This window comes from Panthera pardus, unplaced genomic scaffold (assembly GCF_024362965.1).
Source record: "Panthera pardus isolate Hobbes unplaced genomic scaffold, ASM2436296v1 HiC_scaffold_11, whole genome shotgun sequence".
NCBI classification, from domain to species: Eukaryota; Metazoa; Chordata; class Mammalia; order Carnivora; family Felidae; genus Panthera; species Panthera pardus.
The window spans coordinates 49,096,010-49,114,020 of NW_026526666.1; the positions used below are offsets into that span (position 1 = coordinate 49,096,010).

Here is an 18,011-nt window from a genome sequence, read left to right on the forward strand (position 1 = left end):
CTTACAATTTGGAAAATACAGAAGGAAAGTGTGTAAATAAATGACTAAAATCTAGGTGGAATACAGAAGACCGAAGGATAGAAGTGTAGGCCTTCTACACAGGAAGAAGTCCCCCAGTGTGTGCTTCTCATGGGTCATGTTCCCTCACCTCTGGCTTCCACATGAAGCCCACAGGGGATTACAATTCTCCTCCTTTGACAACTTTTCTTTGAAAGAATCTTCCAGTGACTGTTATCTTTTCTCCTCTCAGAAAATGGAGGTGGAGGAAGAAGCCAAGTGGGCAGAGTGGAAGAAAATATAAAAATGTCCATCTCATCACATTCCATTTTAATGTGTGTCTCTCTCTCCTCGAGTATGCAAATACTTGTCCAACATCTCTCTGGACATTTCACAAAGGAATAGCAACTTCTTATGATTTGAGTACATTAGAATTAGTAGTCAATCTCTTATCTTTCTAAGACAACAAGAGTTTGAGTTTTGTAGTTGATGAATGCTCCTTATTACTCTAAAATAAACCAAAAACACCAACACGTAGGGTTGTAGATTTGTCTCATCCACCCAGGGCTAAGCCAGGAGACCCTAACTCTGTGGCTTGGGGATTTATTTCTATTCCTTACTCTGGGATGGCTCCAGAGGGTCGCTGGCCAGAGCTGAGAAGTTGCTCATCACCCCCCAGAGACCACAGTGCACCAAAGAGCCTCTCCAATACTGGGGCATCACAGAGCATTTCCAGCTTCCAGGGACACAAGGATGGGGTTTCCAGGGAGGGAGTTTTGTTGATAGGCCCTCTGGAGACCTGTCCTGGTGGTTTTGTTCTGAGATTCCAACCTTGCCTGGTTCACTTGGTTCTTGGCCTGAGGCCAATCATGACATTAAACCTGGAGATTTTTGTCAGGCTCTCCTACTGAGTTACCTCTTTATTGCTGAACTTGTCCTCCCTGGTTTACTCAAATGGTAGGCATATTCCAGGCAGCATCCAGTCTTTTCATTACATCAGCTGCACTGGAATCCTGTGATTTTTTTTTTTTTAATTTTTTTTTTAACGTTTTATTTATTTTTGAGACAGAGAGAGACAGAGCATGAATGGGGGAGGGGCAGAGAGAGAGGGAGACACAGAATCGGAAGCAGGCTCCAGGCTCTGAGCCATCAGCCCAGAGCCCAACGCGGGTCTCGAACTCAACGGACCGCGAGATCGTGACCTGAGCCGAAGTCGGACGCCCAACCGACTGAGCCACCCAGGCGCCCCATTTTTTTTTTTTTTAGTAACTAGTAATCTATACAAGTAACTCCAAAGCTTGCATTATCTTCAGTCCTACAGTATAGCCAGATCAGCAGGGCAGCCCTTCTAGCTAGTGAGGTAAAGCTTGAAAGTAAGCTCAGGGAATGTTCCAGAAGCCTTATCTTCTTTTGCAGAAAGAACTTTAATTTTTTCAATACTTGGGTAGCCTAATAATGCCACCGACATGCTTCTCCAACTGAACAAGAATTCCTAAACCAATCTTGCATTCTCTAAAAAATTGCAGTTCTAATCTCAGTGTAATGATCACATTGTCCCAAGTGGTTTTCCAAGCAAAATACAGTTTGTTCTAGATTCACTTTTGAGCTTTTATACTTTAACTGCCGATGTCAGTCTGTCATGATTTCTTGGCTTTCTCTACAGTAATGCATTCTTCAGAGAGGTGATTTTAACTTAAGAAGCTAACAAAGCTTGTGATATCTACAGATAGTAGCCACAAAAGTCCTATTTACAAATATTTACAATGTTTACAAATACCTATTACAAACCTTTAAGATGGGAATGAAATTGAAATTTGAGATTTAGTCTTCAGCAAATTTTATTAAAATATCTAGATATGTTTTCTTCTACTTTCACATTACTGTGCATTTCTGATTCTTCTACCCTCACTGAAATGTCTTTTTATGCCATCCTATCCTCACCATCTTAGGTCCTCTGTCCTTCACACAGTGAAGGATATGCTTCACACAGTGGCCAGGCTCACAGGACATCTTTCTTATACATCTTGTTTTCCTAGTATGCATTTTCTCATTGGGACTGGAATATTGCTGTTCTGTTTGTCTCCTAACAATCTGACAGAAACCTCAGAAACATTATGCTAAGTGAAAGAAGCCAGACAAAGAGACTACATGTATGATTTCACTTACATGAAATGCTCAGGAAAGGAAATTTATAAAGACAGAAAGCAGATTAGTTGTTCCTTGGGGCTGTTGTGGGAACTGATATAAAAATGAGGATAGATTGCAAATGAGCACAAGGAATTTTTGGTGGGCGTGATGGAAATGTTCAAAACTGCATTGTGGTGATGATCACAAAACTCTATAAATTTGCTCAAAACTATTGAATTATACATTTAAAATGGGTGAGCTTTATGCTGTGCAATATATACCTCAGTAAAGCTGTGAAAAAAAGAATCTGAGTGACTTTTTTCCTTAGTGACCTTAGCTGGGAGGGTACATGAGAATTCTTACTTAAATTTTATCCCATCACTCACAAATCTAACTTACCATTTCTCTGTTTAAACCTGTTTCATTAAAACCTCATCATTGCCCGCTAAATGAAGTCTAACCATGGCACATGACCCCCTCCATCATGGTTACTCTTTTCCTCATGCGTACTATTTGCACATTTAATTACCTGTGATATGTTCTTTAGCAACACTCCTTTTCCTACTGCCCACTGTTTAAATTACAATTTATTGTCCAAAAGAATCCTCCAACTTCATGTCCTTTGCAATTCCTACGTGGACTTTACCAACAGGATTAAGTATTTCTTTGCACTATTTCTGTTCATTCATCACACTTGTATAATCCCATGTAATATGCTGTATTGTATGTAATGCATTACTTCTCTATGTTCCTTACCTGATTGTAACCTGCCTAACACAAAGGCATCTGTTGTACTTAGTGTGTCTAATAATAGTCACAATGTTTAGCACACAGTAGGTCTTCAATCAATGCTTACTGAAGTGGACTGAACTAAAGATTTGTATTTGCTCCAAAATCTGCCCAAGTGGTGACTAAGACTTTGGATTTCAAATGTTATATCCATATGTATCATACCTCTGAAACCAAAGAAAGCTGTATGTGGGGGGAGGAAGACACAATTACTGGTTTGACAGATTTTTACCTCAATGAGATTTTGAGCAACTATGTAGTCTGTACATCCTCAGGCTGTTCTAACCTTCTTCTATTCTGAACCTGTCATTTTTACTGTACTGACATCCAGTTGCTGTACCTTTGTCCTACTAATATTTGATTTTTATGCTGATAAATAAATATAAATTATCGGTTTTTATTCAGTTTATGTTGATCACTAATGGCAGAAGCAAACAACATAAAATAAAACATACAACACCTAACACGGCTTTGTTATGTTTTGTTTTTTTTACTAAAAACTGAAAAACTGATAGGACAATCATATACACATGTGTATATATATATATATATATATATATATATATATATATATGGTGTGTGTGTGTGTGTGACAAAATTTAGATGACCTGCTTGTTTTGTTCTAGGAAAAGTTGACTTGATTAAAAAAATACAAATTGGCAAAAATTTTGGTAAAATTTGATATGAACAGAAAAATAGGGATGGGAGAGTATATGAAATTCTTAATGAACTTGCAAGAAACTGTAACTTCTAAGAAACACAGGGAAGATTTATCCTATTTTCTGAGGCATTCCTAAGAATCATAAAAATTGGATTTTGCTTCATGAGATGTTAGTAAGACGGTAAGGGCAATTCAGCATGTTGCTTACATGGTGGCCCAGGTTTCTGGGAGTGACATTTATATCATGAGAGAGAAAAAGTTCTGCTTGACTTGGTGTCCTGGAGGACACCATGAGAGAGAAAAAGTTCTGCTTGACTTGGTGTCCTGGAGGATGGATAAGCATATATTGAGATTCCCTCCTGTTAAGGGTTATTTTGTGTTTTAGTTTTGTTTTTTATCGAGTACATTTTGTTAAATTCTGGTTTAATATGCCAATCCCATTACCCATGAATTTATAATCAACATATTTCTAAGAGGCAGCACAATAGGAAATTATTATTATTTCAATAACTCCAAATGCAAAATACATTTTGTTCTCTTACCATTTCATCTAGTTAAAAATAGATCTAGAGGCTAAAAATTATGTAACTACAAAAAGAACACACTTAATATTTTAGTTAAATTGGTATGTGTGATTCCTCTTAGAATAAAATTAGAGTGATATAAACATTGTGAATGAATTTACCATAATTTATACTTGTTGGGACATTAACAGTGATGCATAACATCCACAGGGGTCAAAAATGAATCAAGTATTATATTCAATGGTATTAGTTTAAATTTTACTTTTGTAATCACTTCTGCTGATGCAGTTTTAAACCATTCCAGTTTTGACAATAGTTATTCAAGTTAGTTGTTAATTTCTTCTCATTAAGAAAAGTTTCCTTGGGGCTCCTGGGTGGCTCAGTTGGTTAAGTGTCCGATTTCTGCTCAGGTCATGGTCTCATGGTTTGTGAGTTCAAGTCCCAAGTCAGGCTTTGTACTGATAGCTCAGAGCCTAGAGATTGATTCGGATTCTATGTCTCCCTCTCTCTCTCTGCTCCTTCCCCTGCTCGCACTCTGTCTCTCTTGCTCTCTCAAAAATAAATAAATGTTGAAAAAAAACTTTTAAAAAGAAGTTTCCTTTATCTACAAATACAAGCTTTCAATTGTAATTATCATAAGACCAGAAACTCAAAATGGTTTACTGTAGTAAGATCATGCCAACAAAATAATTATCCACCAGAACTTCTGCACATTGCTACAGACTTAATTGCAGCTTTATAAGACTTTAAAACTTTAACAATGGAAAGTCCAGTTTCTCCCTTGGAACATAATAGAGACAGAACAGCAGTATTTCCTTAATCGTTAAACCCCCTTTCATGCAGAATGTTTTAAATAATCTCTAAAATGGCATATGAAGGACATGGTGAGAACATATTATAAATTTACACTAAAATAGCCCAATTTATTTTAAAGCAGAGTCAGAGATTTACTTCTGTGTTCGTAGAATAGCAACAAACCCTTTAAAATACAGTTTCTAAAGATATAGGCAATGTATCTAAGAATGACAGAAATCAATTAACATATGGCACACGCAGCTAAAAGTGATATTGTACAATTAAGTGGATTTATGGATTTTTTACCTACAGATCTTCACAAGTACTCCCAAAAAATCAGCATTCACACAATTTTAACTAAAAACCAACATAGTTTCTTGTGTATATGTGCTTTTTACAAAGGGCTACGCATTTTAGGACATAATTTTATTATTTTATATAGTTCACATAATTAAAATACATTAAAACAGAATAGAAACATTCAGAAAAGTGCATTTCAACTCTGTAGTGTAGGTTTTGCAAAAAATGGCCGTTTGTAACATCCTAAATGACAAAATGGAATAGAAATAAAACAAAACAAAAAGGAAGAGCTATTAAGCTCGATGTATACAACAAAACGAGGATAAATTCTTTGTATCTTGCTTTGTTCCAAAAAACAAGTTAAGATGGGGTAAAGGATGAATATGTCATACTGCACCACGATGAAGCCCTCTGTAAATTGAATTTCAAACTCTTCAACGTTTCAGTATGAAACATACCCTACTTCCAAGTCCTATGTATACAGTGTTAAAAGTACATGCACCCACTATGTTGATTGTTATTTATTTTGCAAAAACATCATTACAAAGACTCATTTTACATGCAAATTGAAATGCTTTAAGTCATTGAACTGTACAGATAAAGCCAAGGTGGTTAATTAACAAATGTGTTTTATATAACTATTTCACAGTAAATCACATAAAATGCAAGTATACCTAAACCAATCAATCACTGGCTTTTCATATTTTGACTTGGGGCCATGTGGGAATAATCTATCACTTTGGAAAATAATTTCACAATGAAACATTATTTGAGAGTACAGCAGAAAAACTGGGCAACCATATTTTGTCTCTGAAGAATATAACTGACTAGAAAAATTCTCCTATTTCCTACATTAGGATGACTTCTAAAATGAATTATTCTGATCTATTCAAAAATACTCATACAGAAATTATCTGTGACAGCAGCTTTATATTACAAATAATAAAATAAATTTGAGAATATATGGGTATTAATGTTTTTCTGGGACTGAGGAAATGTTGTATTCATTGAAATTTAAGGCAACTGAACACACTTGTAACAAAAATCAGGTTTCTCAGTATTAGTCAGAAACGTCATTGTTAAACTTTAACAAAGACCAAACATTTTGCATAAATCTAGGGAGTAGGAAGGCAGCCCCCATCAGCAGGCAGCACACCAAAAATGTTTGGTTTCAATAATACAGTTTGGGAGAACTACCTCTACAAAGTCTACTCGTGCTGATGCTCCTGATGCTGCCATTTCTGACGCCCGAAAAGCTGCTGCCTCCACATCCTCTGTTGTAGGTGTCACTGTATAGTCTCAGGCGATTGGGCAAGGGGCACACTCTGGATCTTCAGATGCTAAGATGAGAAAAATCAATTTCAATGCCCAAAAGATGGAACTCCTAATGCAGAAGGTGACTAAAATAATTACCTATTGATCTACAGGACAGGGAAGTGGGATGTTTGTTCGTTTTTACGTAATTCCATAGAAATAGGTTTTAAACAAGATTGTTGGAGGAGGTATAGCTCTAGGGTTAGGAAGCATTTTAGACAAGATAGAAACAAAAGTACACTGAGTGGAATTGGACCAGATGACTAAAAACATGCATACTCCCTGAAAGGAGAAAGCAAAATATTCACATAAAGATCGTTGAGTGATATTTTCCCATGAAAATAATCTGCTTAAACTTCCATTTCCAAGGTAATTTCTGCTCATTTAAATTAATTCTCTACAATAACAAACATTATTGATGAATGCCGTTTAAGGCAGAATATGAATGGATCCATTGGTATTTTACTCGAATTTCAGCATTCCATTTTCTCTCTGAAAATAACAGACTTTATTTTATGAATATCTTCTGTTATATGAAATTTTCTTCTTAAATATATCAGTTCCCATCATACATAGAATAATTCAGCTTAATCTGTATAGTGTTTGAGAAAAAGCTTCTATATGAGAAGATATCACTGAAAGAAACCAGTAAGAGATATATATGAAAGAGGACATACTGTAGAAAACTGCATTGTATAAAAAGAATTTTGATTGAAAGAATGTTTTGGGTTGTAAAAATTGATCATTGCTCCCATTTTTAAAATTAAATATTTAAACCGCAGCTTTTGCCCAGCATCTTCACACTGTAATAAAAATATGTGTAATTTGTATCTTGAAACATAATTTTTTATAAATCATTGACTTGAATGCAAAATGATAAATGCAAATGTTGGAACAAAACAATTTACAAAATATTTACCGGCTCTGGAAACACAGAAGTAGTGCAATTTAAAATACCATGGTTATTTTTAATTAAATCTGTAAAGTAACCATCTTTTTTATTTAAAAAATGGCATTCTTATGACAGTCATTTATACAGCTTATGCACCTGAATCCATTTTATTTGATATACTGTAAAGGGACAAATGATCACAAATTATACTGACAGATTCTTATTGAATATAATTTTTCAGCAGGAGCCATCCTGAATCAATTAATCATGCCATTACTCTAATTCTGCTCTCCATTTTTTCCAGAAAAGCCACCAATCGCGTTTCACTTAATGACTTATACATATTTTATTTACAATTTTTGATGCACTACATTTTTTCAAATTCATTAAATGCTATAACTTTCCTAACATGTAATGATTTAAAAATTGGATATGCTTAAAAACAAAGCAAATCATGGCTTCTCACATAAAAGCAATTATGGTTATACATAATATTAAATGATAATTGAATGCTTTAGCTACAATAGAAATCCTCTTTGCCCCATCTAAAGAGACTGCTATATTTTCAATTAAAAAATAAAAATGTATTTTTACATTACAATATTTTTGCATACAACTGAAATTAGTGCACATTAATCTTAAAGCATTTTCACAGAAGGCAAGAAATAGAGTCCTCAAACCATATATAATTATTAATTATATTAGAAGAACTTGGCAAATTTTCTAAAAGTTGAACAATTCCAGGCTTATAAGAGGTAGATTAAGAGTGCACATAAACTATTTGAATAAAAATTACTTATCTGCATGTTTAATTGGCAGGCGATACATAGATTCTTTGTGAGGATATTTTGCCTCACAGATATTGCTAGAATTTTAGTTTCATTATTTCTTGCTTGGTGTAATATGATGTAGTTATTTAAAAGAGATGTTTATTTACAAACTGACATAGCTATTTCACATCATTATTTTAATGATCCCAATATATAGTCCATATTCTTATTATTAAGAATTAAATCCATATTCTTAACTTTAGTGACATAAGGAAAATAACAGCACATGCAAATATTACAAAAATATTAATTTTATATTTTATATATTCTACTGTATTTTATAAGGTAGATGTAGATAATACTATGTAGCTTCAGTTCAAATTCAAGTTGAATATAATTGTACACTTCGTGTATTTTTCTTGAATAATTTGAAATATGCAGTTGGATAGCTGCCAGACTCAAAATAATTAAATCTTAGAGTTTTGTCTCAGATCTCTCTGCCTTATCATTTGACCTTCTCATAGGGCATATAGATTATTCAAGAATGAATTTGTCTAACGGAATAGTAATATAGCACTCAGTATTCTCATTCCAATATTGAACCAGCCAGAATTCAACAGCACCTGAAATCTTAAAGTATTACAGAATCCAATTTGTCTTTGAAGATAGGGCACAAGTACAAATCATTTGCTTAAACATCAAAGGCGATTAATAGATAAATCTTTATAATGGCAAGTAACATTTTATTCTTTAAATACATTGGATAAAATTCCCCAATCCATGTGTCATTTGCAGTATAAGCTTATTAAAACTCAAGGAACAAAGAATGTGCTTTTATCACAAAATGTAGTCATTTGACAAATAAGATAATGTAGGCTATAAATATTATTTGTATATAAAAGGTTGAAGTAATAATAAATAATAAAATGCAATTATGTACCAGCTAAATCAACTTCTGAGATTCCTTTGCTCTAAAACATACCTTATAATATTTAAAAACGTTTTGTTGATACACTAAGGTATTTCAAAGGAGTTTAATTTTTTTGTTTTTTGCTTTGTTTTTTGTTTTTGTTTTGTTTTGTTTTGTTTTGTTTTTGCACGAGAGAGAGAGCATGCGTGAAAGAATTGGGGAGGAGCAGAAGGAGAGGGAGAGAAAGAATCTTAAGCAGGCTCCACAATTGTGACATCATGACCTGAGGTGAAATCACAAGTCAGATGCTTAACCAACTGAGCCACCTGGGCACCTCAGGAGTTTAATAAATAAGTGGAAGAGTGTTTTAACTATGGTAAGTCACTACAGAAGTAATGCGTTTAGAGGTATACAAGTGAGGGAGTGACAAGATTCTGTTTGATGAATTAAAGAAATAATTCAGAGATAACCTATGATCGAGTCTTTATTTTTTAATAAGAGATAAGCATAAAGAAGAAATTCTAGGCATATGGGATTGCATGTATAAACAATATTAAAAATTTGGAGCAAATGACTTCTAAATGGTCAGTATTCTTTTACAAAGGAGCTTAACATGGAAGGAGTTGTTGAAAAATGAAGCAATTTATCACATGTCCTTATACATTTATTTCTATACCCCATTCTTTTTGTTCAGCCTAAAAAAATATTTCTTCACCTATTTCGGTCAAATTCTTACTTGTGCACTTACTCCCAGATCCTACCAATCTTTTCTGGGAAGGATCAGGCTTCTTAAGTTTTCCTCTCTTTCTTCTTCAGTGACATCCTCTCTACTGGTTCCTTATTCTTGGGCTGTGTGCAACCTACAAGTCAGCTATCTCCTCTTCTACCCATAACATGTATACTTTATGCCTAGCTCATGTTAACATTTATTTCTTATTCACTGAACTAAAATTCATTGAGCAGCTGCTTTGTGCCAGGCCATGTATTGAACAATGGAGAGAAAGATGAGTTGGTCTCTGTCTTCCTTTCTCCTCTTCTGAAAAAGGCAGTCTATCTTCCTTCTTCATCAAATGTTCAGTCATCACCCCACTGCTCTCTAGATTTCTTGCCTCAATTTATTTTTTTAAATAATTTTTTCAATGTTTATTTATTTTTGAGAGAGAGAGAGAGAGAGAGAGAGAGAGAGAGAGAGAGAGACAGAGCATGAGTGGGGGAGGGACAGAGAGAGAGGGAGACACAGAATCCAAAGCAGGCTCCAGGCTCCACACTGTCAGCACAGAACCTGACGCGGGGCTCAAACTTACAAACCATGAGATCATGACCTGAGCTGAACTCAGACACTCAACCAGCTGAGCCACCCAGGTGCCCTTATCCCTCCAATTTAATGAAACTGCCTTGCTCTTAGGGAGTTAGTATCGCTAGTGGTGAGTCTGACAGTTTTGGTGAATAGAAAGCAATCTAGAACTGACACCCACATCTCCTGCTATCTGCTGACTTTAAGCTAGTTATTTGACTTTCCTTGAGTCATCATATTCTTAATGTATGAAACAGTCACAATGACACTCATCTCAGTTTACTGAGTGAAGCTCAAAATGAAATATAATGTATGCCTTATAGCTCTTTACCCAGGGCCTGGCACATAAAAGTTCAAGGAGTTGTTGTTAGGTATCAGTGTCCAAAAATCTTTCTGATTCCAAATCCTACTAACAGTTCTCGGTCTTTATCTTTTTGGGATTTCTTTGCTTTCTTTGCCTATTGATTATTCCCTTCATCAAAGCTCTTCCTTAAATTCTACACACAGTGATCTTGTGCTTCATCTCACACATTAGTGTCTCCTTTTCTACTTATTCTGTAAATGTTGGTTTTCTGTTCTAACTCCATTGCTCTCATCACTCAATACACAGAGATCTGCTCCCACAATCTAAAACAACATATGTACTAATGATGCTTACATCTATCCTTCCAACCAAATTTTCTTTGAGCTTCAGATTCCTATATTTAACTGTATTCCCGGTATAGAATTGAATCTTCTTAAATTGAATTCATTGTTTCCCCTTTAAACCAGCTGTTCTCTCTGGACTTTTAAAAAAAATATTCATTTACCTTCACTGATTTACATTCATTATTCTGAAGTACATCATGAGTTCTTACCTGGATTATTACAACTGCCTGTTAATCTGTTCCCTCTTCCTGAAATCCATATTCCACATGGTTACCAAAGGACGTTTAATCACACCACCCTCTTATGAGCTGAATAGTCTCCCTTGCCCTCCAAATTCATATGTTGAAGTCTTAATTCCCAGTACTTCAGAATGTGACTGTATTTGGAAATAAGGTCTTTAAAGAGATAATTAATTTAAAATGAGGTCACTCAGGGGGACCTTAACCTAATATAACTGGTGTCTTTATAAGAAGAGGTGATTAGGATATAGATTCACAGAGGGAAGTGAAGACACAGAGAAAAGACAGCCATTCACAAATCAAGGAGAGAGACCTCAGAATAAACCAGTTTTGCTGAAATTCTGATTTTGGACTGCTTGTTTCCAGATGTGAGAAAATAAATTTCTGTTGTTTAAGATGCTCAGTCTGTAATACTTTGTTATGGTAGCCTTAGCAAAAGAATATACTACCCTGTTATATTTCTTTAACAGTTGTTCAAAGTACATGAGATAGAATCTCAACATAATAAGCCTCCCTAGAGCTACCACACCTTTCTATTTAGCTTCCTTTCTGACCCTTGTGTGTTGTCATACTAAACTTAAAAGACCCTTCACTGCTTATAGTTCACTGCCCAACTGTATTCCTTACCTTCGTACTTCTGCTACTACTGTCCTTTTAACTGGGCTGACTTCTATCCAGTCCTTTAGATCAACTTAATTATTATATTTCCTAATTTGATTTTTAAGAAACGTAGAAGAGCTGTAAAACATGGATACATAGAAAAATGGGGGAATCACCATAACCTTTAACCCTAATATGACCATTATAACTCCTTAATCTTTTCCTTCTAGCTAATTAAGACTGATGTTTACACAACTGAAATTTTACTATATGAGCAATTTTGAATTCTGTGTTTATTTGATTTGATATTATTCTTTTTAAAAAAATTTTTTTTAATGTTTATTTATTTTTGAGACAGAGAGAGACAGAGCATGAACGGGGGAGGGTCAGAGAGAGGGAGACACAGAATCTGAAACAGGCTCCAGGCTCTGCGCTGTCAGCACAGAGCCCGACGCGGGGCTCGAACTCACGGACTGTGAGATCATGACCTGAGCTGAAGTCGGCCGCTTAACCGACTGAGCCACCCAGGCACCCCTTGGTATTATTCTTTAAGCATTTTTTATTATTAAAAACACATAATTAATGTAAGCATTAATGACTCCATAATATATTTTACCATGTTGGTTTACCTTGATTAATCTAATCATTCTTCCACAACTAGAAATCTGTAAGTTTTCACTGAATGGGCTTAATAATGAATTGTGTGTTGTAATTCCCAAACTTTTAATTCTAGACTTCTCTCCTTGTCTTTGCATCTGTTTATGAGTTGGTCCTCATTACCAGAGCATTTTACCAAAACTTAGTCCAGAACAAACCTCAGTATTTCCAACTATTACATTCTCACCCTTCCCATATCTCCCAAACCTCTTTTCCACCTCTACCACAGTAATTCACCAAGTCTCCCAAACTAGCAGCCAGTGGGTCATCCTGACTTTTCTTTCTGTCAGCCTTTCCTAATTCAAATTCAATCATTCACTAAAATGTTTTGACTCTGTCTCCTAAGTAGATCTGTGTCTTTCCTCTCCACACTACTGTCATTGATATAAACTCTTTCACATGATCTCTAGGCCACTGAAATGGCCCCTAAATCAACCCCTTCTGTCTCCAGATTCCTCAATTCTATCTTCCTCAAATTGCTTCATAACTTTCACCATAACTGTTAAAGATATAAATCCGATCATGTCAGTCCATAGCTTAATAGCTTCAGTGGATCACTGGATCCTTCAAAACCATGTCCTAACTGTGGTGTTGAATAAATAACTGAGTTATTTACTGAGATGTTACCTTTTTTAAATTTTACAAATACTTGGAATTCAATGCGGTTTTTGTTTCCATGAGGATTAATTTGGAAAGGTTCTTAATGACATTCCACTGATTTCAGATTTTGCTTGAGGTTGGCTTTAATAAATTGTCTTGTACGTTCCAAATTAAAACAAACAAACAAACCTATATTCCAACCATTTCTCATGGCACTGTAATAGGTGTTTTATATATATATATTTATATATATAATATATATAATATAATATTTATAAAATGTTATATATTTATATATATAACATACATTAATATATAATTATATATTGTAACTTATACATTAAATATATATTTTGCTATTCAATCCTTTTTGCAACCCCCTGAGCAAATCAGCCTGACTTTTCCATTTCATATTAGTGTTTCTTGAAAAACTATATTGTGACTTTACATAAGTGTCTGTGTGCCTTAATCCACCCCCAAACTGGGAACTTGGAAAAACAAAGTATAAAAAATAAAAATTATTAAAGAATTTAAATACCCGTGTCGGCAAAATCTTCACTGGAGGTTTGAGGTAGGAAGAATATTAAAAGAGAAAGAGGAGACTAAAAAGTATCCTTGGGTAAAATCATAATCAGAACAGAAATAAAATATTTTTCATTTCTAAATTCCTTTGGCATGGAGACATACAATAATTCTGTGAAGCTCTCCATAATGGAGCCTTTACTAAAGTAGGTTAGGGGTGCCTGGGTAGCTCAGTCAGTTGAGGGTCCGACTTTTTCTCAGGTCATGATCCCACGGTTCGTGAGTTCAAGCCCTGCATCAGACTCGCTGCTGTCAATGGAGAGCCTGCTTTGGATCCTCTGTCCCTCTCTCTCTCTTCCCCTCCCCTGCTTGTGTTTTCTCTCTCTCTCTCAAAAATAAATAAGTTTTAAATAAAAATAAAGTAGTTTATTTATACCAGTGTCCCACAGGGCCTGAAAAAAATAAGACTTAGTACTCCTACTGTAAGTTTAAATATATATAAACTTCTCAAGGTTTACTCAATTCACAAATGTTGGAAAAACAATAAACATATTGCTAAAAACATTATTACTCTAAGAATAACTCATTAAATCACACACAGTAATCAAAAGAAGTACACATTCATCATTTCAAACATGGAAACTTAATGGAGCCTTGATGGTAAGCAATAATTACCAAAGAAACACTAATGTAGAATTGATATTCAGCACTAACAAATTAATTTTGAAGCTAATTGAAAAGAAACTTTCTTTGAATAACACTAGTATATTGTTAGAATTTTTTATTATACTTTTAAAGAATGTTCTGATGCATTCATTATATGGGGCAGAAGTATAATAAGAAGTTTTGTGAACAAGAAATGGTAAGTAACCCTTGGAATCAGAAGGTACAAGTCTGAAAAGTCTGGATGCCATTAGATCCTAACCCTTAAAACTTATTTAAATGTACTTTGGGAGAACGAAAAGATATCTAGCCCTCTGTAGTGTGTCACAGATTGCTGGTTCCACACATTCTCTCCATTTTTTGCTCCATTTTGTGGAAATTAATAAAGGGAAGCCTCAGTAAAATGGGGCAGGAAGGATAGAAGGGGAGGCAACAGAGGGAGCTGTACCACTCAAGGCGAATTATGGGAAGAACTGTCAATTACCAGACCCCAACAGAAGAATCATTGACAGGAAAGAATCATCAATTACAGCGCCATCCATGTCTCCCCAGAAAGAAATGTGTACATCGAATCTCTTATAAGAAATTGACTACCCACCCCTGCAACTCAGCCAATGAGAAACCATAGTCACCCATAATCACACAGGCTTTTCTCCAAAGGACTCATGCTCAAAACAACCCTCACAGCTTGCCCCTTCTTCTCCATAAAATAATGTTCCTTTCCTTTGTTTGTTGGACTTGTCTATGGTTTTGCCATAGCTTCTGTGTCCTGAATTGAAATCCTCTGTTATTCCCAAGTAAACCCATTTTTACTGTAAAATAACTGTTTTTTGTTTTGTTTTGTGTTGTTGTTGTTGTTAAGGTTAACAATGCCCAGACCCTACAGCTTTGGCACCTCTGGCAGCTCTGGCAAGGCAACCCTATCTGCTCTGAAAACCACATCTCCCATAAAGAACCTTTAGCTTTAGTGGACAGGAATTAAGGAGAACATTCTACTTTATCTCATTTTATCCACCTATTATTTTCTTTGTTTCAGATGTAGTGACTTAAGAAAAATTTTAAAACACAACAAATCTACTTTTTCTATTAGAATGCTCACCCTTCTGGGCTCTATCATTTCAAAATTTGAGTGTTAAAAATAATAATCAAAAACAATGAAATCTTGTCATTTGCAACAACATGGATGGAACTAGAGTGTATTAGGCTAAATGAAATAAGTTAGAGAAAGAGAAATATCATATGGTTTCACTCATGTGTCAAATTTAAGAAACAAAACAGATGAACATAGGGGAAGGGAGGGAAAAATAAGATAAAAACAGAGAGGGAAACAAACCATGAGAGATTCTTAAATACAGAGAACAAACTGAGGGCTGCTGGAGGGGTGGTGGGTGGGGGGATGGGCTAAATGGGTGATGGGCATTAAGGAGGGCACTTGTTTGGATGAGAACTGGGTATTATATGTATGTGATGAACCACTGGGTCCTACTCCTGAAACCAGTAGTACACTGTATGTTAATTAACTTGAATTTAAACAAATAAATTAAAAAATAATAATAATACACCTAAAGCAAAAGCATCCTGTTGAATTTTATTTGGGTTTCTTTCTTTTGCCATTTGAGAATTTGCTATCTTGACCACTACAAATCTACTCATGATTAAAAGTTAGATGAGGTACATTTAGGAAAAGTTATTTTTTTCCAAGCATTCCATCCACCACTAAATATTCTTTTTCACTTGGCAATGCACTTTAGAGTTATGTCTTCAATCATTACTGCTAGTGAATCTAAAGTTATCCTGGTCACAGGCTGATTTTCAGGCCACTCTTAAAGTGACTAGAACTTTGCTCAGTGGCTCTGTCTTTGTTGTTTATATAAAAGGAACTCTCTTGGGTGGTTCACTTATTCTGATGCTCTTGAGACCTTAATCTCTTGGCTATTGGAATCTGGTGGCTATTAGTGTTGACATCAAAAGTTCACTATGGCTCCATTACATCAGCTACCATTAGTTCTTCCTTCTGATAATTAGTTTTTGAAACATAGTGGTTATTTAATGAGTATTTGTTGAATACTGGACAGATGTCTTGCAGACTGTCAACTGGCATCTCTACTAGGACCATAGAAGGCATGTAAGTACTTGCATCGGTGCTTAGGTAATCCTTTTCAGGCAAAGGAAGTTATTTTTGCAGGTTTGTTGAGGTTTGGGTAGAAGTAGTTCCCCTCTACTAGGATGTTCTCAAGTAGAACAACTAGAATCACCTCATATTTATACTTTTGGTTTATACTCATTCTATCTCTCATGGTTAACTGCAGCAAGGAACTTTCTGGCTGCAAAAAAGAAACCAACTTATCTTTGTGACCTCATATTCCTCTTTACTAGAAAAAATAGTCAACTTCCCTTGGACAGCAATAGTTGCCATATATTTATTAGTAAGTATCATCCTGCACTGTATTATTTATTATTCTAAATATTCAAGCTTCCTTAACATATGATATGGTATTGCCTCCATGACTCTCTGTATCCAGTTTACAAAGATTGTAATCACACCTTTTCCTTTGTTACAAAGTTCCTCACTGTAGACTACAAGATGTTAAACCCTTTGTTTTAAGCAGTATTTCATCAGTGGTAGAAATCTTGGAAACCATCTTTCAATCTGATGATGTAATTGCCATGTTGCCTTATCTTCCAACACTTCAAATACAGGGCTCTAGAGAATTAATGTTCTTTTTTAAATATCAACAAACATGAAATAAAATTGGTGAATAAATTACTTACTGAGTATTGCCTGTCACAGTGTTTGGAATATCCCAAATGGGTTTCACTATCCTTCTGTTCTGACCAGTATGTTTTTTTATACACATAATGTATATGTTTGAAGCTGTGTTGAATATCATCTTGGGCTTTTATTTTTAAGTTTGTCAAATGAATTCATCTATCCATTCATCCATCCAACAACCATCCTTCTATTTATTCTACACACTTACTACTGCTTTAGGTAATGTTGAAAGAAATATGAAAGACATTCTGCTATAAAGGAAATTATAGGCCTGTGAGGAAAACAGGCAAGTAGATAAACAATTATAGTATAACAGGATATATATATTTTTTCTTTTTTCTTTTTTTTTTTTTTTTTGAGAGAAAAAGAGAGCATGAGCAGGGGATGGGGGGAGAAGAGAGAGAGAGAGAGAGAGAGAGAGAGAGAGAGAATCTTAAGCAGGCTCCACACTCAGTGCCGAGCCCAATGTGGGGCTTAATCCCACCACCCTGACATCATGACTTGCGCTGAAATTAAGAGTTGGATACTCAATCAAATGAGCTGTGCCCCTATGTATTTTTTTAAATTTTATTTCTTTTTGCTATGAGAGCACAGAAAATGGATGGCTAGGACAATCTGAGTGGGTTCAGAAAAGGATTTCTGTAGGAGCTTATCTCCAGTGAGTTATAAAGGATAAGTAAATTAGTTAATCAAAGAGTAGGGAAAGATGTACTAGGCAGAAGAAACAATGTACATAAAGACCCAGAGATAAGAGTATATAATTCAGGATGACTGGAGCATGGAGTGTGAGGAGGAGGAAGTGGTGACCAGAGAAAGGAGAGAGAGTTGAGGGGCAGGTCACAAAGAGCCATTACTTAAGGAGGGTAGATATTTTCTTCTTGAGGGTCATTGAAGTTATTAAGGATTTCAAGGTAGAAAATGACTTAAAATTTGCAT

At 35.1% G+C, this 18,011-nt stretch overlaps 1 protein-coding gene across 12 annotated transcripts in view; it reads right to left on the bottom strand.

The window, feature by feature from the left end:
• LRRC7 (leucine rich repeat containing 7) overlaps positions 1–18,011 on the bottom strand; it is a 553,063-nt gene that overhangs the window by 233,009 nt on the left and 302,043 nt on the right. Inside the window, exon 8 of one of the 12 annotated variants that reach the window (XM_053894095.1) lies at positions 5,691–6,533. The exons of the other annotated variants lie outside the window; for them this stretch is intronic. Within the exon in view, the coding sequence (XP_053750070.1) occupies positions 6,527–6,533 (7 nt within the window). The 3' untranslated portion in view covers positions 5,691–6,526. Of the gene's footprint in view, positions 1–5,690; positions 6,534–18,011 lie in introns of those variants that run through there. 12 annotated transcript variants of the gene reach the window in all.